The sequence below is a fragment of the Saccostrea cucullata genome, unplaced genomic scaffold, assembly GCF_032062105.1.
Source record: "Saccostrea cucullata isolate Sc308-1 unplaced genomic scaffold, CSIRO_AGI_Scuc_v1 ctg237, whole genome shotgun sequence".
In the NCBI taxonomy this organism is placed as follows: domain Eukaryota; kingdom Metazoa; phylum Mollusca; class Bivalvia; order Ostreida; family Ostreidae; genus Saccostrea; species Saccostrea cuccullata.
Genome location: NW_026931975.1, coordinates 467,580 through 493,824, shown reverse-complemented (window position 1 = coordinate 493,824; position 26,245 = coordinate 467,580). Strand labels below are relative to the sequence as shown.

Here is a 26,245-nt window from a genome sequence, read left to right as displayed (position 1 = left end):
GCATTTTTTTCCTTTTGATTCAAATCAATAATTATTCGGAAATATGATTATTATGTTGTTTGTTGTGGTTTTGAAATGTCTTGATCACCCCATGTGTTCTCATATGCTTTACCATCGGAGATGTGCACAAGTCGATACCCAAGCCAAAAAATCATTCAAGTGTAACGACCGCATTTGGGTATATATCGTTACATTGAGACAATGTATCTGAAAGAAATATGGCGGAATACGGCTATAGTTGGTATGAAACAAGTCGTACATAGATGAACATGTTGCGTTTTTAAGAATTCATGTCAGCTTTAACAAGAAAACCAGCATGCAATAAATCTTTTTGAATATTCTGTGACATTAAACTACAATTTTGTTTGGAATCGCAAACCCAGCCATCGTCTAAATACATTATAACTCCGTATGCTTTTGCTCTCCAATACAATACTAATGGTCTTAATACTTTAGTAAAAATATAACCAGCACTGCTGAGACCGAAAGGTAGGACTGTGAATGCGAAATAACGCTTTGAACCATTGAAATTCCAGGAAAAACCTAAATATTTGTAAAAATCTGGATGGATGTTTACATGATGATATCCGCTTGTTAAATCAAATTTGATCATAAATAAACCTTTTTCGGCAAAATTGAGACCCTCTGAAGACCCCTCGAATTTGAATTTTCTCTTTAAAACGCATGCATTGACGTGTCTAAGATCAAGAATCAACCTTGGCTTTTTATTCAATGGCGCTGAAACGGTCAGTGGGTTTACACAATGGGGCGGTTCAAAGCATTCAATGACTAACTCTTTTCTCAGCAATTCTAAGATGGCCTTTTCAACAAAAGGGGCGCTCTGCAGTGCTGATTTGTTGTTAGACAAACATACAACTTCAGGATATATAATAAATTCTATCCTATAGCCAAATTTGATAACATTTAAAATATAATCGTCTGGCTTTATAACATTCTTCCAAAATTCAACAGAGTTTTTTAAACGATCTTTAACTGAAATGTCTGAATTTGCATCGAAGTCAGATTTATGGTCTAATATATGACTAACATACTCAACTTCATTGCTGGTTTTCTGTTGATGTTGGAACGAGTGCTGTTGTTTGGGTTCCCTGGGGGGTTGAGCACTGGAGTTGCTGAGTGTACGGGCAGAATCTTGCAAAATGGCCCGGGAGTCGACAGTAGTGGCAGACGATGTTTGCGACTTGTGTTTGTAGGGGATTTCTGTAATTTGCCGAACTGGGCGCAATGAATCTAGGGTTGAACTGCTGGCGGTAGTTGAATTTTGCACTGCCGAGAAAAAGCTGCCTAGAGGAAAAACCATCGAACACTCCTGAAGTTTTAGGGAAAACGGGTCTGTCGTAAGGAGATTTACGTTTCTTGTTGGCGGCTCTTGAAATAGCGGAGCGCAGTCTGGCGGCATCCTCGCTATTGTCAGCAATATCAGAATCCACATACTCCTTAACCGTGTCCCACCCATGTTTATCAGCTATTCGTAATATCTTGTTTCGTTGACGAATGGCCTCTTTCTCGGAGGAAATTAAATCTGTGACACCGCTGAAATCGCCAGAGATGAGTTTTTGTGATAACAGTTCTAAACCTCGCAATCTCTCCTCATTAAACTGAAACTGTATTTTGTTTCCTTCTCCGCGGAACTCAAATGTATTTGTTGGTTTAAGCTTATCTTGTATTTCAGAAAGAATGAGAGTTTTTTGCTTTTCAAGGGCGGTGTCTAACCTGCTGTTGAATAAACTGACGGCGTCAATAACATCAAAATCCTGGCCGGAATTAGAATTTGTCTCTGTACGTAGTTCTCGAGGAACATCTCTATTACTTGTAGAAGTTGAACTTGAAGATTCTGTTGACATGCCAAAGACTTACTAAAACCTGCGATTCTTTGTAACGAACGTCGCATTAATTGAACATTCCCCGGTAAAAGTATTTATAGTGAGCGCTAAATCGCTCGTGCATGAAAAACCAGTTTCTTTAGATACGAAGTTACACGGAGAATACCGAAGTAAAAACGTAAAGAAATAAATAGAATAAAGTAACTGTCTGTCAGGGCTCTCACAAAATAAGCCTGATAGAAAATTAGAACAGTCAGGGTACATTTTTCATACATCATAAAATAATTGCCGTGTTGTAACTGAAATCCTTTTATTTTACAAGATAGAAAATTTGTCTAAATAATGTCATTTCCTTTTTCTTTCAATTCTAAATAACTCTTGAACATAAAACTTACCGTCTTTCATAAGATCCCAGCTTTTCCAGACAGACCCTACTGTGACAACCTGTAATCCACTGGGTGTGTTCAGTAATTCCTGGGGGGAAAAAAATTAAAATTTTCCAGAGACTTGATAATTAATATTTTTCAGTTGCTGTTGAGGTCACAATCAGTGAAATCTGTCTAATCAGACATGCACTGGGAGACAAATTTTGTGTGTGAATAGACAGGGTGTCCGATTGTGCAGTGTGAAAAACATGGAAAATAGTAAAATGGGAAAGAAATCCAAGGTCAGAATTCACAGTGTGTCATATTATTCAGGTGTCGGATTAGACAGTTTTCACTGTATTTCTGTTTAACAACAGTCCTAGATGTTACCTCTGCAATTCTTGGTCCAACTCCAAGAATGTGTTCTGCTAGAATTTCCCCAGCTTGTCTGAAAAGTTCCAGACATATCTGGTCTTTTTTCTCTTTGGCACCTAAGAAGATATGAGCAATTGATGTCATTTTATTTTCTTTTGATTTCAAAGCAGGAGTTCAAATTCTCATTTACATACATGTATGTACATGTTTATTTTTTTTTTCCAAAAATGCTTTTAAAATAACATTTGTCAGACAGCATTGTCCAAGCAAAAAGAATTAACTTCGAATGTCATTGAAAATCACCATTTGTATATCTCTGAATAGCACTCACCGCTGTTTAAAATCTACTATGATTTTCTGATATATGAAAGAAGTTAGGTTTTTAGAATAATATATAATCCACTGAATACCTTTAGCAAGTTCTTTACATAAGCCAGCAATGTAGGATTTGTCAAACTTGGAATAAAAGTAATGTAGGATTTCATTTCTATCACTGATCTGTAAAAGAATAATACCAGTAGCTCTATACATCAATCACTCTTCACGCTTTTTATACATTTTTATCAGAAACTTAAAATTATATGTTTTTGTGGCTCATGGTGAAGGTTTTAGTTTCTATAATGCAAGTCAAACTCGAAAGTCAAGGGATTAAAAGTGTTGGTTCCAAAAAATAAATCTAATTAGCAGGAATAAACCTGTGAAATAAGAAACCCTTGAAGCAATCAATTAGGAATGTTAGTCAAGGCTGAAGTTTTTTTAAGTAGGACAAATTCTGAGGGCAAAATCAAACATATTGGTACTTCAGAAAATTAACTTGTCGCAAGGAATACACCTGTGAAATGATTTGAAAACCCTAGCACCAGGTATTCAGATGTTATAGCAAAATCAATTTTTTTAAAGGTCAGTCAAATTCCAAGATGGAAGGTCAAAATTGATGGTATTCGAAGAACGTTCTTGTAACACGGAAATCACTTGTGAAACAGAAAGCCCTCAACAAACCATTTACAGTGTAATTCTTATTGCCAGATGTGTTGTATTTGTATTGTTTCATGTGTTGTATTTGTATTATTAGTAACATTTAGTTTCTTGAACATTCCAGAGTGGTCAACATGTTCGGTCATTTGATCTAGAACATTCTTAAATTTTGTGTATGTCCAGATTGTTCCAGTAATATCATGTTTTAACAATTTCTAGAATATTCTAGATTTATATTACTGTATAAATACCCTGTCAATTCGATGCATAGATAGACTTTTGTCGTATAAGCACTATTGAGATATAAATGGGATATATTTTCACTGGGACATTGTGTGCAGCAACGGACACTCTGATGTATGTATTTTTAGATTCTTGCTAAGTTTGTACTTTATGTTTGATATATTTATTATATATTACTGTAAATAAATTATTGTTAAGTTTAAATTGTGTTATTGATCTTTGCTGGCATTTAGGGTTATTCTGACCCATAACAGAATTGGGGGCTCGTCCGGGATAAAGAATTTCTTGCACTTTTGCAGTTTATTGTCAGAATTTTTGTTAATTGAACCTTAAATTTAATTATAAGCCAGCAGAAATCAACATGGTGTTTTCGGTCACAGACTTTCTTAGTTCACCAAGTGTTCAGGTTTTTGATACGTTAAAAAAGGATGACTTGATCGCATTAGGTTTGCATTTTGGGTTAGATGTTAAATCCTCTCAGAAAAAGCAAGACATTAGAATTAAGGTTGCAAACAAACTAGTAGAAGAAAACATCTTTGAAAAATACGATCTTCCAGAATATACAGTTAAATCAGAGTTAGGCTCTTATAAAATGGCAGAATATCAGTTTCAATTAGAGTTAGAGAAAATGCGATTTGAAAGAGAAAAATTAGAAAGAGAAAGAGAAGAACGAGAGAGTGAACGAAAATTTGAATTAGACAAATTAGAAAGACAAGAGCGAGAAAGAGAGCGTGAAATGAACTTTGAATTAGAGAAATTAAAATTACAGAACCAACCAGAACCGTCAGTTGTCAAAACTGAATTTGATGCAGCAAAAAATATCAGATTAGTTCCAAAATTTCAAGAAAAATCTGTAGACAAATATTTTCCACAATTCGAAAAGGTAGCAGAGAATCTTAAATGGCCACGAAATGTTTGGTCAACAATGTTACAAAGTGTACTGGTTGGAAAAGCGGCTGAGGTATACTCTGCACTAGGGGTAGTTGAGAGTTCAGACTATGAGAAGGTCAAAGCAGCAATATTAAAAGCATATGAATTAGTACCTGAAGCGTATAGACAAAAGTTCAGAAAGTATAGAAAGTTTGATAATCAAACATTTGTTGAATTTTCACGAGAGAAAGAAGATTTATTCGATCACTGGTTTAGATCTAAGAAACTTGATAAAACTTTTGCTAATTTGCGCCAAGTCATCCTGGTAGAAGAGTTTAAGGAATGTGTTCCTCAAGATTTGAAAACACATTTAGAAGATAAGAATGTGAAAACTCTTGAAGAGGCAGCAGTCATATCTGATACTTATGCTCTGTCTCATAAAAAGAATTTTGTTTCAAGATCTCAGACTAGCAGTAATTCTACCAATTCAGACACATATAAAAAGAGTGGTTCAGGGTCTCAGTCTTTCACAAGTTCCCAGTCTCCATCCCAAGGTGGTTTTAAGTCCGGTTCAGGACGTGTTGAAGGATCGTCTGGAATAGGGTCGCTTCCTACTTGTAGTTATTGTAAGAAAAAGGGTCATCTGATCAGTGAATGCTTTAAACTTAAGAGAAAAAATGATTTTGATAAAACTCAACCACATGCTTGTGCGGCAGTTAGAGGTGATAGAGAAGCCTTAGTTTCGATTTGTTCTGACACTCCTGATGTCCAGGGTTCACAGTCCAGTTCTATTGATTCTATGGAGGATTATAAGCCCTTTATGTCTCAGGGATTTGTTTCACTCGGTGACTCTAGCGAAATAAAACCTGTCCAGATTTTGAGAGATACTGGTGCTGCACAGACGTTATTGTTAGAGGGCGTGCTTCCTTTGTCTGAGCAGACTTCTACTGGTGGGTCAGTTTTATTACAGGGTGTGGAGCTAGGCGTCATTGATGTTCCCCTGCATAGAATTAGTTTGAAGTCAGATTTAGTTACTGGACCTGTTATCGTAGGTGTTCGACCTACTCTTCCCGTTCCAGGCATTTCTTTGTTGTTAGGCAACGATTTAGCTGGTGGGAAAGTTGTACCAGATCCTATAGTTTGTGAGAAGATCACTCCAGATGTCATGTATAATGATGAAGATGATGACATTTATCCAGCCTGTGCTGTTACTAGAGCGATGGCCAGAAGACGAGAAATGGAGGCAGACCATACTCAAGCCTTTGACGAGACAAATTCCTCTGTTGATATTGATTTGAATGACACTTTCTTATCTGACCTTAATGGCACTCAAACAAACATGGAACCACACAATATCAAGAAGCAAGAGAAGAAAGAACTGTTACCAAAATTTGGTGGTGAGGATGATGAGTTGCATCCACTAGTTAGCAAAGGCAAGGACATCCTCAGCCGAGAACGTTTACTCTCTGAACAACATAAAGACCCAGATATCATTCAACTTAGTAAGAGGGCACTTCCACCAGAAGAGGCTACTAAAGTTGGAGAATGCTTCTATATGAAAGATGGCATCCTTATGCGAAAATGGCGACCACCTGATGCTTCTCCAGATGAAGTGTGGCGTGTTGTTCACCAGATAGTGGTCCCAGCTGCTTATCGTCGAGATGTCATGAGTTTAGCTCATGATACACCTATGGCTGGTCATTTAGGTATCAATAAGACTTATAATAGGATTTTGAGTCATTTTTATTGGCCTAAGCTAAGAAAGGATGTTTCGAAGTTTTGCAAGTCATGCCATGTCTGTCAGATGGTAGGTAAACCAAATCAGAAGATACCATCTGCTCCTCTCCAACCCATTCCAGCTTTTGAAGAACCGTTTAGTCGAGTATTAGTGGATTGTGTAGGACCTTTGCCTAGGACCAGATCTGGAAATCAGTATTTACTTACCATTATGTGTACATCCACTCGATTTCCTGAAGCCATACCTCTAAGGAATATAAAGGCAAAGAGCATAGTTAAGGCCCTAACCAAGTTTTTCAGTTTTGTAGGAGCACCCAAGGCAATTCAGTCGGATCAAGGCTCAAATTTTATGTCGGGGTTGTTCCAGCAAGTCATGCATGAGTTGGGTATAAGGCAATATAGATCAACTGCTTATCATCCTGAGTCCCAGGGAGCGCTAGAACGTTTTCATCAAACCCTAAAAACAATGCTGAAGACCTATTGTTACCAATATGAAAAAGACTGGGACGAAGGGGTTCATCTTGTGCTATTTGCTGCACGAGAAGCAGTCCAGGAGTCTCTTGGGTTCAGTCCTTTTGAATTGGTGTTCGGACATACAGTTAGAGGTCCTTTGAAATTGTTGAAGGAAAAGTGGCTGACTGAGACTAGTGATCTTAATCTTTTAGATTATGTGTCTGATTTCAAAGAAAAACTTTACAATGCTTGTAAATTAGCACAAGAAAATTTGAAGAATTCTCAGATGAAAATGAAAATGTGGTATGACAAAGATGCCAGAAATAGGGTGTTTAAGCCAGGTGATAAGGTTCTTGTATTTTTACCTATTCCTGGTCATCCTTTACAGGCCAGATTTTATGGCCCTTATGAAATTGAAAGCAAGATCAGTGATGTAAACTATGTAGTTAAGACACCAGGTCGACGTAAAGAGAAACGGGTTTGTCACATTAACATGTTAAAAGAGTATTTTGAAAGGTGTGACCGAAATTCTGTAAAACCAGTTTCCACTTTAGCCAATGCTAAGACTGTTCAAAATTATATTGAAAGTGATACGAGTGTAGAAATGAATGAGAAAGATTGTAATCAGAGTGTTCGTTTGAAAAACTCCGAAATTTTGGCTGATTTTGATGCCAAACTTGGACATTTGAACATTCACCAAAAAGAACAAGTTAAAAACTTGATGAATGAGTATCATCAAATCTTTTCGGATGTTCCAAAGAAAACTAATGCAGCTTGTCATGATGTTATAGTTGGCGACGCTCTGCCTATCAAACAACATCCGTACCGTCTCAATCCAATAAAATTGCAGTACCTAAGAAGGGAAGTGCAGTACATGTTGGACAATGACATTGTTGAACCTAGTAAAAGTGATTGGAGCTCACCGTGTATTCTTGTACCAAAACAAGACGGTTCTTACCGATTATGTACAGACTTTAGAAAGGTGAATTCTGTTACCAAAACTGATTCATATCCAATACCTAGAATCGATGACTGTATTGACAACATTGGAAATGCGAAATTTGTCAGTAAATTTGACCTGTTACAAGGCTACTGGCAAGTACCGTTAACAGAAAGAGCAAAAGAAATATCTGCTTTTGCTACACCAGATGGACTTTACCAGTATAAAGTAATGCCTTTTGGCATGAAAAACGCACCGGCTACATTCCAAAGGATGATTCACTCCCTTCTTCAAGACCTTGAGGGATGCGAGGCCTACATTGATGATGTCGTCATATACAGCAACACATGGGACGAACATCTCCGAATCATGCGTGCTTTATTTGACATTTTAGCTAAAGCAAATTTAACTGTGAACCTTGAAAAGAGTGAATTTTGTCATGCTTATGTAGAGTATTTAGGTCATAAAGTAGGTCAAGGTTATGTTACACCCATTATGGCTAAAGTGGAAGCTATTGCAAAGTTCCCGATTCCTACAAACAAGAAAGAATTAATGAGGTTTTTGGGCATGGCTGGGTTTTACAGAAAATTTTGTCCAAATTTTTCCTCAGTAGTTAGTCCACTTACAAATCTTTTACAAAAGAGGGTTAACTTTGAATGGACAAAGGACTGTGAAAAATCCTTTCATAAAATCAAATCTATCCTGATGAGCAACCCAGTTCTGTCAACTCCAGATTTTTCTAAGCAATTTAAGCTTACTGTTGACGCTAGTGATGTTGGAATCGGGGCAGCTTTGTTTCAAGAACATAGTGATAATGTAGATAGAGTTGTTTCTTATTTTTCAAAGAAACTTACAAAATGTCAACGAAATTATTCTACCATTGAAAAGGAATGCCTTGCTTTGTTGTTAGCCTTACAGCATTTTGATGTTTATCTGAATGTTACTTTGCATCCAATTCTTGTATATACGGATCACAACCCCCTGACATTTTTGCATAAATTGTCAAACAAGAATCAAAGACTGACTAGATGGAGTTTGTTGTTACAAGAATACAACATAACAATTAAACATATCAAAGGCAAAGACAATGTTATTGCAGACGCCTTGTCAAGAGTATCGTAAACATACTAGATTTTGTATTAATGTACATGTTTTACAATTTAAGTTTTTCATTGACATTCAAACTTTTTAAGAGGGGAGGTGTTGTGTGATGTGTTGTATTTGTATTATTAGTAACATTTAGTTTCTTGAACATTCCAGAGTGGTCAACATGTTCGGTCATTTGATCTAGAACATTGTTAAATTTTGAGTATGTCCAGATTGTTCCAGTAATATCATGTTTTAACAATTTCTAGAATATTCTAGATTTATAATACTATATAAATACCCTGTCAATTCGATGCATAGATAGACTTTTGTCGTATAAGCACTATTGAGATATAACTGGGATATATTTTCACTGGGACATTGTGTGCAGAAACGGACACTCTGATGTATGTATTTTTAGATTCTTGCTAAGTTTGTACTTTATGTTTCATATACTTATTATATATTACTGTAAATAAATTATTGTTAAGTTTAAATTTTGTTATTGATCTTTGCTGGCATTTAGGGTTATTCTGACCCATAACAACGGTATGTAGTTTTTGCCCTGTCTGTGCGTCTGTCTGTCTAGCTGTCTGTTTGTCCACAAAAACTTTAGTCTTGCCCATAACTTTTGACTGGGTGGGACTATAGGTTTCATATTTCACAGGTGTATTCATTGTGACAAGACCTTCCTCTGGGTACCACCAAATTTGACCTCTTGGCCTTGACCTTGGAGTATGACAACTTTTACACCAAATTTCCAAACTTTTACTTTGGCCATAACTTTTGAAAAGTTGGTGCTAGGACTATCATACTTCACAGATGTATTCTTTGTGACAAGACTTTCCATTGGATACCAACAATTTAGACCATTTGACCTTGACCTTGGAGATTGATCTACTTTTAAAAAACTTTAACCATGGCCATAACTTTTAAACAATAAGGGCTAGGGCTGATATACTTCATATATGTAATCCTTGCGATAAGACCTTTTTTGGGATACCAACAACTTTGACCCTTTGTCCTTGACCTTGGAGTTCGACCTACTTTTAAAAAACTTAAACCTTGGCCATAACTTTTGAACAGTTGGTGCTAGGACTTTCATACTTCACATATGTAATCCTTGTGAGAAGGCCTTACTTTGTGTATAAACAGGTTTGATTTACATTTGAGAAATTCTATCCTTGCTATGTTGCCATATGGGACCATCAGTGTTTCACAAACACATCTTGTTTCAAAAGTTTCAGCTTTTCTGGCCCAGTGATTCTTGAGGCCAAGGCCAATAAACAACCCAATAATTTGTGTAAACCTTCACTTTTTTATGTTAGCAATTTTTTAACAATTATTCTGCTGGATATAGTCACTTAGTAAATCCACTTTCATCTTTTCAGATTAATAAAGCAAGTTATTTATCTGGTGGTAAAATGCAAACATTTGTATGACAAAATAATCCCTTACATGTATATTCTGATCAGATATGAATCTCCCATGAAACTCATTTGCTTAACACTACAAATAAAACACATCAGCATACCTGATAATATTTCATCATGGCATCCCTGACAAATGATATATCACGTGGAGAGACTTTTAGATTGTCCTCGTGGTCAAACACAATCTTAATGGCTCTCTGTGTGATCCAGTATGCTGTAAATGATGAAACATAATACATACCAGGTAAGTATGCAAAGGAAAAAATCACAGGAAGAAATGTTTTGTAGCAAACCCCCTCCTCCTTCTGTTTTTGGTACAGTAAATATTTATCTAATCCAGAGATTAAACAACAAGCTGGATAAAACAACATTTAGAACAAACAAATTTACTGAGAGGGCCGGAGTTAAAATATTTCGGAATTAAAAAAACATTAAATTAACAAGTTTGACTGTAGAAATTGATACTAGAGAAGTGAACCATACCCGATCCCTCATCTCCCAGAAGATGTCCCCAGCCCCCACATCTGAAGTCTTTACCATCAGGATTGATCAGCATACAGTTAGAACCAGTTCCAGAGATCAACACAATGCCACCTAAAATGTGAAAAGAACTGCTGCAGTTTTAAAGGTCTATTGAGATGTTTGTAAATAGTTTTTGCAATTTCTCTGTTTTATTGACTATGAGCTTTTAATCTATCCACCCACTGAAAGAGATGTCTTGAGAATCTAATCATGGAAGAAATTTCACTCTACCAAACTGTTACCTGGTACATGTATCTTACCATACATGTATGTCAAGATTAGGAGTATTGAGAGCAGATACTGATTTTTTCCAGAATAAATTTCTTTTACAAGTAAACAGGTTTTTTCCTGCACAATTATTAAAAATTGTCCTGAATCAAAAACAGATATATCTATCAATAATTTAATTTTACTTGTAACACGCCATTTGATTGGATAAAAGATTTTATCCATTTTGGATAACATAACTTGCCTACGTCACAATGAGTTACGTCAAAAAACGTATTACTCCGCTTGACGTTACTTTTAAAATTAAATCATTATTAAGGTCAAGATCTAGTAAATAACTTGAGACTAATTTTTTGGTGCTAAATCTATTATGACGTCATAATCAACTTCAACTTTCTTTTTCCCGTACTTTACGGCTTTAGCAGAATTATGTAGAAAATAGAGTATTTTCATGACATTCAGTTTGAAATCATATGAAAAGTAAACCGGATACCTATATTAAATTTAATATTAATTTAAAGAAGAGGCCATGAACATACTAATTACCGTTTTCTGAGAGACTGTAGGCAATCTGGATACATTTCCTTTGTCGAATATGAGAAAAACTCCCATATTCATGACTGGTTTTCTTAATTTTTCATTGAAAATGACAGTTTAAAATACAGTTTTTGATCTTTTTAACCTACAAATCATGCCCCGAAACACCTTATTTGACCAAGCTAAAGTTGTAAAGCATCAATAAAGGAATTTATTTCTCAAGTTTGATAAATCTGTAGGCACCTTTCATTTACTAGATCTTGACCTTAAGCCTTATTCTAGGAAGGAAATTATCTCATAGTCTGCACTGAAATTAAATTATAAGGAATGAAGTTTATTATAAATTATATTATATGATATAACAAAACTTGGGGCAGTTTACGCTTTTTTATAAACCGCTTCGCGGTTTATAAAGCATAAACTGCCCCAAGTTATGTTATATCGTATAACATAAGTTGAAATAAGCTTCATTCCTTAATTAATATTTTCAGCCTGTCTTATCTAGTCACCTTATTTAGCTCTATACATGTTTATAATTATAACCTGTGTTCAGTATATACTGTACAATGAAACCTGTCAGACACTTTTGGAATAAACACTGCTGAATTAGTCAGTGTTGGATTGCACAGTGGGAGGAATAGGGAAAAGTAATATGGATTGCAAAGCTGTTCAGAAAGACAGTTTTTACAGTACCTTTCTCTGTGGCTGTGGCGATAGCCCCGGCAGTGTCGCTAGCGATGAACACATTCTGACTACACTGGGGGTACCTGGACTTCATTCCACTGATCAGCTGGTCCTGGGCTTCCTTCTGGTCCGCCCCACTCATTGATAATCCCTGTCACACAAAACAGATTTAGAACTGTATTAAGGCAGACAACTCATTAAAATGATTCAATCAATATTACAAGAATGAAACAATTTTATTTTCATTATTCTATGTAAATATCAATCACACATTGTAGCTTAAATTCATAATGATTGCTGAATGACAGAATAGAGTACGATGATATTTTTATGGACCCTGGGGTTCATGATTTTAAAAAAAAGATGAATTTACTTTTAGTATTAGATTTCATAAAAGTTTCATTTTTTTCTGGCCCAGTGGTTCCTGAGAAGAAAATAATTAAAAGATGTCAATAAATGTTCTGTAATTTTTAAATGTCTCTACTTTGAAGAGGAGATGTTCCTTCACTTGAACAAGGTTTGTTTCTGATGTGTGGCAAGTTTGGTTTGAATTGATCCAGTAGTTTGGTTTGTTTTTTTTGGGTTTTTTTTGAGAAGAAGTTGAAAAATTTGGAAAAATTACATGAAACAGAACACACGACAGATGACAATTGGATGCCTGCAGACACCTTTCAATTAAAAAAGCTCACATGAGCCAGCTGACCTTAAAATGGAGGGATTATAATATTAAAGCTTGACGTAATAATCTACAAAATAATCAAGATAACTTTCAAGAAAATAAAATTCCTTCACTCACCAGAGACACTAACTTGGTGCTGGGGTCCAGTCCTGCCTTAGATTTGGCCTCCTCCACCATATTGTTCACTCTCTTCAGACATTCCTCTTGTCCTATCAACTGAAAAAAATCTGTAGGTCATGTTTAAGGGATCTTTACATTAACTAATGAAAATGCAATATCCCTTTACCTGTTATTTCAGAAGTTGCACATTGTTCCTTTAGGGTAAAATAAATCCTCAATATATTTCAAAAATTTGAAAAAACATGGAAACTTCAGAAACACCTTTAATACATGTAATATATTGTTTTATCAATACTTGTACTCTTTGCTTATGCAAAGCACAAATTCTTTGAGATATGGAGAATGAAATGTCAAAAGCATTAAACTTATACTTACAAACAAGAGGCCCATGGGCCACATCGCTCACCTGAGCACTAAAAGTACGAAAAGTGGAAGATGGTTTTTTATTGTAAAGTTTAAATCAAGTAGTCCCATGACCAATCATGGATTTGCTATTTTTTAGAAAATCATTTTTAAAGAATTTTCCTATATATATCTTTAAAAACTTTGGTCGGCCATTTTGGCCCCGCCCTACCCCCAGGGGTCATGATTTGAACAAACTTGAATCTACACTACCTGGGCATGCTTCCATATAAATATGATCAATTATGGCTTTGTCATTCTTCAGAAGAAGATTTTTAAAGAATTTTCCTATATATTTCTATGTAAAACTTTGGTTGGCCATTTTGGCCCCGCCCTACCCCCGGGGGTCACGATTTGTACAAATTTGAATCTTCGCTACCTGAGAATGATTCCATATAAATATGATGAATTATGGCTTTGTCATTCTTGAGAAGAAGATTTTAAAAGAATTTTCCTATATATTTCTATGTAAAACTTTAGTCCGCCATTTTGGCCCCGCCCTACCCCCTGGGGTCATGATTTGAACAAACTTGAATCTACACTACCTGAGCATGCTTCCATATAAATATGATGAATTATGGCTTTGTCATTTTTCATAAGAAGATTTTTAAAGAATTTTCCTATATATTTCTATGTAAAACTTTGGTCGGCCATTTTGGCCCCGCCCTACCCCCGGGGGTCATGATTTGAACAAACTTGAATCTACACTACCTGAGGATGTTTTCCCATAAGTTTCATCTTTCCTGGCACAGTGGTTCTTGAGAAGAAGATTTTTAAAATATGCCACCAAATTTTCATTAATTCCCAATTATCTCCCCTTGAATGAGGGCGTGGCCCTTCATTTGAACAAACCTGAATCCCCTTCACCCAAGGATACTTTGTGGCAAGTTTGGTTGAAATTGGCCCAGCGGTTCTTGAGAAGAAGTCGAAAATGTGAAAAGTTTACAGACAGACGGACAGACGGACAGCTAGACAGACAGACAGACAGACGGACGCCGGACAAAATGTGATCAGAAAAGCTCACTTGAGCTTTCAGCTCAGGTGAGCTAAAAAAAGAATGATTAGCAAATCAACAAGGAACAGAGAGGATATAACAGTGAGAAGTCACACTAGTGAACATGTGCTCTAAATTCCTGTTGAGTTTTGTTGTCAGCTCTCCACTTACTCTGCTGATGTTATCCCTTGACCATGCTCTTACTCTGTAATCATTTATCTTCTACTAAACCTTCACCTCAACCTTAGCTCTCATATCTTGCTCACCATTGACAATTTTCCTAGAACTATAGTGGGGTGGTAGAACATTTCAGGGACTGTCTAATTGTGCTAATGGCTGTACAAGAAATGATCAACAACTTTCCCATTATTGTTAACCTAACAAGAGGCCCAAGGGCCACATCGCTCACCTGAGCACATCTACTAGGAAAAAGCACATATTAGATCAAAACTGAAAGTTTACTGGGGGGGGGGGCTTGAATTTTAACCCTCCTGGGTGTCATGATTTGAACAATGTACAATCTACACTACCTGAGGATGATTCCATATAAATAGAAAAATATCACTAATCATGGCTTTGAAGTACTTGAAAAGAAGATTTTAAAAGGTTTCCCTATATATCCTTATGTACAACTTTGGTCAGCCATTTTGGGCCCAAAACTAGCCCCAGAGGTCATGATTTGAACAAGCTTGAATCTTCACTAACTGAGGATGATTCCACATAAGTTTCGTCTTTCCTGGCCCAAAGGTTCTTGAGAAGAAGATTTTTAAAGTTTTTCCTATATATTCCTATGTAAAACTTTGGTCAGCCATTTTGGCTCCATCCTAGCCCCGGGTGTCATGATTTAAACAAACTTGAATCTACAATACCTGAGGAGGATTCCACATGAGTTTCATCTTTCCTGGCATAGTGGTTCTTGAGATGAAGATTTTTAAAGATTTTTTTCTATATATTCCTATGTAAAACTTTGGTCGGCCATTTTGGCCCCACCATAGCCCCAGGGGTCATGATTTGAACAAACTTGAATCTACACTACCTGAGGATAATTTCATTCAAGTTTCATACTTCCTTTCTCAATGATTCTTAAGAAGAAGATTTTTAAAAGATTTTTCCTATATATTCCCATGTAAAACTTTGGTTGGCCATTTTGGCCCCACCCTAGCCCCGGGGGTCATGATTTGAACAAACTTGAATCCACAATGCCTGAGGATGATTCCACATGAGTTTCATCTTTCCTGGCCCAGTGGTTCTTAAGAAGAAGAAGAAGATTTTAAAAGATTTGTTCTATGCATTTCTATGTAACTTTGGTCGGCCATTTTGGCCCCACCCTAGCCCCGGGGGTCATGATTTGAACAAACTTGAATCTACACTACCTGAGGATGATTCCACATGAGTTTCATTTTTCCAATTCCAGTGGTTCTTGAGAGGAAGATTTTTAAAAGATTTTTACCTAAATATTCCTATATAAAACTTTGGTCGGCCATTTTGGCCCCACCCTAGCTCCGGGGGTCATTATTTGAACAAACTTGAATCTACACTACCTGAGGATGATTCCACATGAGTTTCATCTTTCCTGCCCCAGTGGTTCTTATGAAGAAGATTTTTAAAGATTTTTCCTATATATTCCTATGTAAAACTTTGGTCGGCCATTTTGGCCCCACCCTAGCCCCGGGGGTCATGATTTGAACAAACTTGAAACCACAATGCCTGAGGATGATTCCACATGAGTTTCATCTTTCCTGGCCCAGTGGTTCTTAAGAAGAAGAAGAAGATTTTAAAAGATTTGTTCTATGCATTTCTATGTAACTTTTGTCGGCCATTTTGGCCCCACCCTAGCCCCGGAGGTCATGATTTGAACAAACTTGAATCTACACTACCTGAGGATGATTCCACATGAGTTTCATTTTTCCAATTCCAGTGGTTCTTGAGAGGAAGATTTTTAAAAGATTTTTACCTATATATTCCTATGTAAAACTTTGGTCGGCCATTTTGGCCCCACCCTAGCTCCAGGGGTCATGATTTGAACAAACTTGAATCTACACTACCTGAGAATGATTCCACATGAGTTTCATCTTTCCTGCCCCAGTGGTTCTTAAGAAGAAGATTTTTAAAGATTTTTCCTATATATTCCTATGTAAAACTTGGGTCGGCCATTTTGGCCCCACCCTTGCCCCGGGGGTCATGATTTGAACAAACTTGAATCCACACTACCTGAGGATGATTCCACATGAGTTTCATCTTTCCTGGCCCAGTGGTTCTTAAGAAGAAGAAGAAGATTTTTAAAGATTTTTTCTATGCATTTCTATGTAACTTTGGTCAGCCATTTTGGCCCCACCCTAGCCCCAGGGGTCATGATTTGAACAAACTTGAATCTACACTACCTGAGGATGATTCCACATGAGTTTCATTTTTCCAATTCCAGTGGTTCTAGAGAAGAAGATTTTAAAAAGATTTTTCCTATATATTCCCATGTAAAACTTTGGTTGGCCATTTTGGCCCCACCCTAGCCCCAGGGGTCATGATTTGAACAAACTTGAATCCACACTACCCAAGGATGATTCCACATGAGTTTCATCTTTCCTGGCCCAGTGGTTCTTAAGAAGAAGAAGATTTTAAAAGATTTGTTCTATGCATTTCTATGTAACTTTGGTCGGCCATTTTGGCCCCACCCTAGCCCCGATGGTCATGATTTGAACAAACTTGAATCTACACTACCTGAGGATGATTCCACATGAGTTTCATCTTTCCTGCACCAGTGGTTCTTAAGAAGAAGATTTTTAAAGATTTTTCCTTTATATTCCTATGTAAAACTTTGGTCGGCCATTTTGGCCCCACCCTAGCCCCGGGGGTCATGATTTGAAGAAACTTGAATCCACACTACCTGAGGATGATTCCACATGAGTTTCATCTTTCCTGGCCCAGTGGTTCTTAAGAAGAAGAAGAAGAAGATTTTAAACAAGAGGCCCATGGGCCACATCGCTCACCTGAGCACCAAGGGTAGGACTAGTATAAAATGGCTTTTTATTGTAAAGTTTAAATCCAAAAGTAGTCCCATGACCAATCATGGATTTGCTATTTTTTAGAAAATGATTGAGAAGAAGATTTTTAAAGAATTTTCCTATATATTTCTATGTTTTGTCGGCTATTTTGGCCCCGCCCTACCCCCGGGGGTCATGATTTGAACAAAATTGAATCTACACTACCTGAACATGCTTCCAAATAAATATGATGAATAATGGCTTTGTCATTCTTGAGAAGATTTTTAAAGAATTTTCCTATATATCTCTATGTAAAACCTTGGTCAGCCATTTTGGCCCTGCACTACCCCCGGGGGTCATGATTTGACCAAACTTGAATCTACACTGTACCTGAGCATGCTTCCATATAAATATGATGAATTATGGCTGTGTCATTCTTGAGAAGAAGATTTTTAAAGAATTTTCCTATATATTTAGGCCAAAAATAAAAATAGTCTTGTTTCCTGCTACCCGACCTACCCTATTTTTTTGCACCCGACCCTAAAGTTTTTATTTAGCTTTTGGGGGAAAATCGTAAATTTCATGATTCAAAAGTGAAAAAAAAAATTATATTCAAGTGGTATTGCATAACATATAAGTTTTAAATATGGTCTTTCATAAAACACTACTTAATTTAAACAATAATATTGACCTTGACATGTTTAACTTGCTTTTTGTAATAGTTCATATCCAACAACATGAACAAATACCATTGAGAAAAAATAAAATAAAATAAAAAAATAAAATAATTTTCCTACCTACCTACCCTATTTTTTTCAGGCTGGTAGCAGGAAACAAGACTATTATTTTTTTTGGCCTTATATGTAAAACTTTGGTCGGCCATTTTGGCCCCGCCCTACCCCCGGGGGTCATGATTTGAACAAACTTGAATCTACACTACCTGAGCATGTTTCCATATATATATGATGAATAATGGCTTTGTCATTCTTGAGAAGAAGATTTTTCCTATATATTTCTATGTAAAACATTGTTCGGCCATTTTGGCCCCGCCCTACCCCCGGGGGTCATGATTTGAACAAACTTGAATCTACACTACCTGAGCATGCTTCCATATAAATATGATGAATTATGGCTTTGTCATTCTTGAGAAGAAGACTTTTAAAGAATTTTCCTATATATTTATATGTAAAACTTTGGTCGGCCATTTTGGCCCCGCCCTACCCCCGGGGGTCATGATTTTGAACAAACTTGAATCTACACTACCTGAGCATGCTTCCATATAAATATGATGAATTATGGCTTTGTCATTCTTCAGAAGAAGATTTTTAAAGAATTTTCCTATATATTTCTATGTAAAACTTTGGTCGGCCATTTTGGCCCCGCCCTTACCCGGGGGGTCATGATTTGAACAAACTTGAATCTACACTACATGAGCATGCTCCCATATAAATATGATGAATTATGGCTTTGTCATTCTTGAGAAGAAGATTTTTAAAGAATTTTCCTATATATTTCTATGTAAAACTTTGGTCGGCCATTTTGGCCCCGCCCTACCCCCAGGGGTCATGATTTGAACAAACTTGAATCTACACTACCTGAGGATGTTTCCCCATAAGTTTCATCTTTCCTGGCACAGTGGTTCTTGAGAAGAAGATTTTTAAAATATACCACTAAATTTTCATTAATTCCCGATTATCTCCCCTTGAATAAGGGCGTGGCCCTTCATTTGAACAAACTTGAATCCCCTTCACCCAAGGATACTTTGTGGCAAGTTTGGTTGAAATTGGCCCAGCGGTTCTTGAGAAGAAGTCGAAAATGTGAAAAGTTTACAGACAGACGGACAGACAGACAGACGGACGCCAGACAAAATGTGATCAGAAAAGCTCACTTGAGCCTTCGGCTCAGGTGAGCTAAAGATTTGTTCTATGCATTTCTATGTAACTTTGGTCTGCCATTTTGGCCCCATCCTAGCCCCGGGGGTCATGATTTGAACAAACTTGAATCTACACTACCTGAGGATGATTCCACATGAGTTTCATTTTTCCAATTCCAGTGGTTCTTGAGAAGAAGATTTTTAAAAGATTTTTACCTATATATTCCTATGTAAAACTTTGGTCGGCCATTTTGGCCCCACCCTAGCCCCGGGGGTCATGATTTGAACAAACTTGAATCTACACTACCTGAGGATGATTCCACATGAGTTTCATCTTTCCTGCCCCAGTGGTTCTTAAGAAGAAGAATTTTAAAGATTTTTCCTATATATTCTTATGTAAAACTTTGGTCGGCCATTTTGGCCTTACCCTAGCCCCGGGGGTCATAATTTGAACAAACTTGAATCTACACTACCTGAGGATGATTCCACATGAGTTTCATCTTAAGAAGAAGATTTTTAAAGATTTTTCCTATATATTCCTATGTAAAACTTTGGTCGGCCATTTTGGCCCCACCCTAACGCCGGGGGTCATGATTTGAACAAACTTGAATCCACACTACCTGAGGATGATTCCACATGAGTTTCATCTTTCCTGGCCCAGTGATTCTTGAGAAGAAGATTTTTTTAAAATGCTATTTATTTTTCACTAATTCATAATTATCTCCCCTTGGAAGAGGGCGTGGCCCTTCATTTGAACAATCTTGAATCCCCTTCACCCAAGGATACTTAGTGCCAAGTTTGGTTGAAATTGGCCCAGTGGTTCTTGAGAAGAAGATGAAAATGTGAAAAGTTTACGACGACAACGACAACGAAAACAACGACAACGACAGACGACGGACAAATTTTGATCAGAAAAGCTCACTTGAGCCTTCGGCTCAGGTGAGCTAAAAACTGTACTTATTTTACTAACCCATTGATTTGTTGATGGTCCGTCTGTCCATGCTAAGATGTTCCCATTCTCATTCATCAACACCATTCTGGAATGGGTTGCTCCCCTGAAATTTACAAGAAGCATTTTAGTCAATAGGAAAATCTGTGTCCACTTTCCACAGAAATTACCACTTTGATTGACGACACGATTTTCTTGAGTAAAGACATAACGCATTCATCATCTTAATAAGTATGTTCAAAATAAAACACTATCTATAGGTATTTATGTAAATGTTTTCAAATTGTACATGCCAATCATCACTCGTGTGTCTTAGATAGGCAGATAGCTACACTGTACAGATGTAGGGGTATCAGCTGATCAGTTTTCAAAAAAAAAAAAAATAAATAAACTTTACTTTTTATCCTTAAATAGAATTGTACGATGGCCGATATCAGCCTGTACATATTTCGACTGCTATTGAAATTTGTACATCTAAAATGTACATTGACATGTACATTTTGCAATGACAGAGCACACTTCGTTTTCTTAACTTTTTTCTGTACATGTACACTGTGCAATGACAGTGCACACTTTATGCTCTTAACTTTTGTCTGTACATGTACAAAATGACAAAAAGGCAAATGTCAAAACGTGAACGGTTGAAACACATTTGCTTCTGATTACAATTCCTGGTCGGCGAAAAACGATTAAATATGAATTAAATTGGACAAGGCACTGAGAAGATTAATTTTGCGATAAAAAGGATGAACATTAAAACTAATGATAAAATTTGTCTTCTTTTACTGAAAAGAATTAAATTCCCATAGATTAAAATCACCTTCCACAAACATTTCTTGTACAATGAATTGCCCCCATCCAACCCAGAAAATGATGACTATATAGTTTACACTACTTTTTGATCAAAAGTAAAGGGAAGTTGTAAAGGACATTTTATGATCGAGTATGAGTCTAACCATAACATAACGTAAGATTAAATTGTGACCTCAACTGTAACCTTTGACCATTATTTTAAAAACTGTAACATTGCGTTTCATAAAGTATTTAGTAATTGACCATAACACAATACTTTTTTTTTAAAACAAAAGGTCCTAAGTGTTTTCACCTTTGCATCTTACAGGTGTATACCACGTCTATGTCCCACCCCCGAATGTATAAAACATTACCGGTAATTGATTTGACTTGTGACTTACTGCAAATGTATTATATTTATGTTATCATTGCTGGCATAGTGTTTTACAAAACAAATCTTGTTTTGATATTGTTCAACTTTTCCCCGTTGTATACTTTTATTCATATTTAATGGTTTTTCGCCGACCAGGAATTGTAATTAAGAGCATATGCGTTTCAACAGCTCACGTTTTGACATTTGTCTTTTTGCCATTTTGTACATGCACAGACAAAAGTTAAGAGCACAAAGTGTGCACTGTCATTGCAAAATGTACATGTACAGAAAAAAGTTAAGAACACGAAGTGTGCTCTGTCATTGCAAAATGTACATGTCAATGTACATTTTAGATGTACAAATTTTAAAAGCAGTCGGAATTTGTACAGGCTGATATCGGCCATCGTAGAATTGGTTATATAATGGACATATTTACCCTTCAACTCCGCCATAAAATCCTGGTGTGGCCATCTCAACAAGCGTCCACGGTCCAAAACAGCAAGACGAGCAGCCCCTATCTCTACTTTCACTTTCTGGCGTGATGTTGAGCCCGACTTTGTGTGCTCCTCCTTAATCAATTAAAAAAGAGTTATTCATAACAAATAAATGGTTGTAAATGATAAAGAAAATTTTATAAAGATTAGGTATTTGTACCTGACTTATAGAATGTAATACCCTGAAATAATTTGATAAAAAGCACACAGACACACCTGTTATTGAGTCGGGCTCTGGAATCCGCACATTTGTTGACATGAACGTGAAATATTTTTAATATTTGGATGATGCCGAAAAGATCTGTTGTTGATGGAGGCTCTGCTAAATATCACAAGCTGACAAAGTCTCACGATGATGGTTATATTGGTTTACAGGTAAGTCGAACATTTTTAACTATACAGTTGTACTTCCATCCATAAAAACTTTTATCAAGCGTACAGCACTGCACACTTGATAAAACATTAGTTTCACCTGAAATTTTTGGAATGATGGGCTGTCTGTATATACAACGTATGTCATCGGAACTGAACAGAGATAAATTTCTAAATTTCGTAGAGCAATGTGGTTAAAGATTGCTTTTAATGTACTTCACGTGTAAACAACATGACATATGATACATGGAACCAAACTACAGTGTTATGAGTGTATGCACATCAATGTTCGATGTGTCATTTAGTCGCAGTTACATGTAACAGATAGGTATATACCAAGGAATAGACTAAGACTTATTAGTATAGATAAATTAGTAAATCAACAACATTGAGACCAATTAGATTTACTTCCCTTGCTTGCACTCTTTTATATTAATGAACAGAAAAGGTAGAGCAAGTGGACAAGGGAGGGAACCTCATTTTAAAATGTATCATCTTATTCCAAATGATATCATCTGTGATTCGGTGGAGGTTGGTTAAAATGAATGTCTTTTTCAAATATTTTGAAGTCAACCTTAATTTAAGAAGCTCTGTGTTGTGTGATATTGTTGTCCCCAGCTCTGTTCAAATGACATTCTTTTATGTAAATGTCTGTTTTTGTTTGTGGAGTGGAATTTTTCTGATTTTTTTTTATGGTTAGACTTGATAAATGAATTTATATCCCATTAATTTTCTCCATGTGTTCATTCCATTACAAAATAAACTTCCAAGCTTTATAAATGAAAGTAGAGAAAAAAAATCTTGTCTTGTATTAATATAAATTATCTGGTATTGTAAATGGTATTTTTGTGTTAGAAGAACTGTAATTTTTTTTTCAGTTTGAAAGACCACCTCCAAAAGTCCCTTACAAAGCTATACTATTAGCTACAGTGCTGTTTTCTATAGGGACCATCCTATTGATCATTGGCTCTTTGCTGTTGACGGGCTATATCAGTGCAGAGGTAAGACTTACACATGTATTTGTTCAATGAGGAGGATTATCAAATTCCATCTTCATTTCTTTTTAGCCCACCTGAGATGAATCAAAGCTCTGAGAAGTGGGCTTTTCAGATCATCCATTGTCCGTCATCCATCCATCTGTAAACTTTTCATGTGACATTTTCAACTTCTCAAGAACACCTGGGCAATTTTTTTCCAAAGTTGGTACAGTGATGGGGAGATTAAAATTAATAAAATTAAGGACCTATTCTCATTATAAGGGGAGATAATCTAGAAAAGACAAAGCACGATAGAGTCATTCAACATCTTAAATTTTCTCAAGAATCATTGGGCCAGAAAAGCTGAAACCTATGTGGAAACATTTTGGGGTAGTGTAGATTCTAAATTAATCAAATAATGACCCCTAGAGGGGTGGGACCACTATAGGGAGTCAAAGTTTTACATTGAAATATAGGAAAAATCATTAAGTTTTACATTGAAATATAGGGGGAAACTCATTAAAATCCTTCTTCTAAAGAACCACGGGACTAGAAAAGCTGACACTTATGTGGAAGCTTCCTGAGTTAGTTCAAATCTTGACCCCCTGGGATAGGATGGGGTAATGAAAATTATAACAAGGTGATGAATCTGAAAAACAACAGAGCAAGAGTTACTCAGGTGAGTATTGTGGTCCATGGGCCAAAATGTAAAAATACATAATTTATCTCATGTTATAAAGATTGTCATTTTCTTTACATGAACATATTTACGAGCCTATTCAAGCCATATTTAAAATTGAATAAATACATGTATATAAAAATTCCGAATTTATACATGTATAGCTAATGTTCTTTTTTTTTTTAGTATGCAGACAGGACATGGCCGGTAATAATTATAGGAGCCCTTATGTTTATACCTGGGGCCTACCATGTAAGGATAGCTTACTATGCATACAAAGGATACAGTGGATACTCATATGATGACATTCCAGAATTTGACTGAAACCTGTATTTAGCTTCAAACACTCCCTACATTATTCATTCTTTTGAAAGAAACATCTGGGGTGAAACCATGTTAATGCATGTAGAAATGGCAGCATTCAGAGGAAAAAGTTTCCATGAATGCTCTTAAAAATATTGCTGAAACAAGCAAAACTGTTTTAAGGTTTTTTAACATGTGCAATCTACATTTAGCTTTGTTTCTGTTCCTATAGTTATTCATCTCCCCTTCTTTTATGTTACCTGTATAAACATTAATTGATTTGTGAGTTACTTATTTACCGGGTATCAAATAAAGATGTACAGTCTGTGTGAGTAATGTGTATACATGTATCTTAATTTTCCTCTAAAACTTTATCTTGTGACATTTATGATTTCATTTTAATGCATTTGTGTACATTTATTATACCCCCCGCAAACGAAGTTTAGGGGGGGTATATTGGAATCACCATGTCCGTCTGTCCGTCTGTCCGTCTGTCTGTAGACGAGACTTTGTCCGGACCATTACTCAGAAACTATTGGAAGGATTTGTCTGAAAATTTGTACACATATTATTCACCATATGAAGTTGTGCACCTGATATTTTTCATCTTGATTGGATTATTATTTTGAATTTTACAGGTGTTTTTTCATTTTTATTTTGGGGTTTTGTTTGGACCGTTTCTCAGAAACTATCGCAAGGATTAATCTGAAAATTTGTACAATTATTATTCACCATATGAAGTTGTGCACCTGGAATTTTCAACTCTTTTTGTTCATTTTTCTGCATTTTACCGGTTTTTTAAAATTTTAATTGACTTGTTCATTTTGGGCTCATGTATAAGGTTTGAGACATAGAATCTAGAATATCTGTACAAAAACATGAACTACAGCTTAAAACTACTCATAAAAACTTAAAAAAAAAGAAACATCAAGTGTTAAAAACAGTTTTTACATTGCACAGAAGATAATGTAATTTCATTTGTCTCTTGGGAATAATGACTGGACATGCATCCAGTTAAAGATAAATTAATGAGTTTGGTGTTGGAAGTTGTTTAGGCATATCTCTTATCAAGTGTGTGTGTGTTATCAAATCTTCAGGGAATAAGGCACAAGAATTAAAGATCTCTCTTCTCTTATTCTCTTAATTGTAATTTATTGTCTGTCAAAACACTTCATTACTGGATGACCAGTTCTTTATTTTCAAAATGCATTTCAAATTGATATATCAAGATTAATTTGATTTTGTATAATGGTTTCTTTTTTCAACAATCAGTTTGCAGAGTGACATAACACATAATTGCAATATATTTTTTTAATGCAGTAATGAAGAAAAATTAAATGATAAAAATAAAAAAAAATGTTACAATGGAATTACAATGTATTAGTATTGATGTTTCATTTGGTTGCACCTCCGTTTCATTCATAAAGAAACATGATGAGCAATTTTATTTCACTGCAAATTTTTTTAAGTAAATTGTGAACATCTCTAGATCCATAAAGTATTTTTGAATTGGCACCTTCTCTGAAAAACCCAGCGGGGGGTATTTGTCCCTATTGGACAGTTCTAGTTGGAAGTGAGCTTTAATTTAAATTTGGACATTCCATTTACCAGTACATTAATCATTCATTATGTCTACAAATGGCTTTGTCAATAACAAGTTCAAATGTATTTACATCCATTTATGTCTACATCAACTACAATTTTTGTAAATATACCAACAGGTCTAAGTTAAATGAGAAATCCTACGTTTTTCACTTCTTTAATTATCATTTTATTATTTTTACTGACAGAGCAGTATAGCTGTTAACAAATAAAATTTCATATTGTAATATCTTTAACTACATGTAATAAAGAACTTTAATGTTTTCTTCAATAGAGACTAATTGAAGTTATTCTGTCATTTGTAAGAATATGAGTTACTCTCGTTTTCCTATGGTTACTTCAGCATATTAAAGCATACTCATTGTT

The 26,245-nt window shown here is 35.8% G+C and overlaps 2 protein-coding genes and 1 pseudogene across 2 annotated transcripts; 1 reads left to right on the top strand and 2 right to left on the bottom strand.

The window, feature by feature from the left end:
• Nucleotides 1-1,058: 1,058 nt before the first annotated feature.
• Nucleotides 1,059-1,865, bottom strand: LOC134234168 (uncharacterized; annotated as a pseudogene).
• A 324-nt stretch (nt 1,866-2,189) lies between these two features.
• On the bottom strand, nt 2,190-22,294 carry LOC134234174 (N-acetyl-D-glucosamine kinase-like). The gene is made up of 10 exons (XM_062716234.1): nt 22,163-22,294; nt 21,889-22,021; nt 20,309-20,393; nt 13,089-13,187; nt 12,302-12,443; nt 10,805-10,915; nt 10,423-10,535; nt 2,995-3,082; nt 2,600-2,700; nt 2,190-2,318 (listed from the first exon to the last, which is right to left on the bottom strand). The coding sequence occupies exons 1-10, from the start codon at nt 22,203-22,205 to the stop codon at nt 2,190-2,192; spliced, it is 1,044 nt and encodes a 347-aa protein (XP_062572218.1). The 5' UTR covers nt 22,206-22,294.
• On the top strand, nt 22,187-24,681 carry LOC134234155 (transmembrane protein 230-like). Its single transcript, XM_062716218.1, has 3 exons — nt 22,187-22,321; nt 23,197-23,319; nt 24,161-24,681. The coding sequence occupies exons 1-3, from the start codon at nt 22,232-22,234 to the stop codon at nt 24,296-24,298; spliced, it is 351 nt and encodes a 116-aa protein (XP_062572202.1). The 5' UTR covers nt 22,187-22,231; the 3' UTR covers nt 24,299-24,681.
• Nucleotides 24,682-26,245: the final 1,564 nt, after the last annotated feature.

Coding starts and splice junctions, on each gene's coding strand:
- LOC134234174 (XM_062716234.1), bottom strand. CDS start 22,205: ATGTCAACAAATGTGCGGATTCCAGAGCCCGACTCAATAACAG. Junction 3,083..10,422: donor CCATGATGAAATATTATCAG/GTATGCTGATGT, acceptor ATTCTTTTACAG/ATCAGTGATAGAAATGAAAT. Junction 2,319..2,599: donor TTGGACCAAGAATTGCAGAG/GTAACATCTAGG, acceptor TTTTCCCCCCAG/GAATTACTGAACACACCCAG.
- LOC134234155 (XM_062716218.1), top strand. CDS start 22,232: ATGATGCCGAAAAGATCTGTTGTTGATGGAGGCTCTGCTAAATATCAC. Junction 22,322..23,196: donor ATGGTTATATTGGTTTACAG/GTAAGTCGAACA, acceptor TTTTTTTTTCAG/TTTGAAAGACCACCTCCAAA. Junction 23,320..24,160: donor CGGGCTATATCAGTGCAGAG/GTAAGACTTACA, acceptor TTTTTTTTTTAG/TATGCAGACAGGACATGGCC.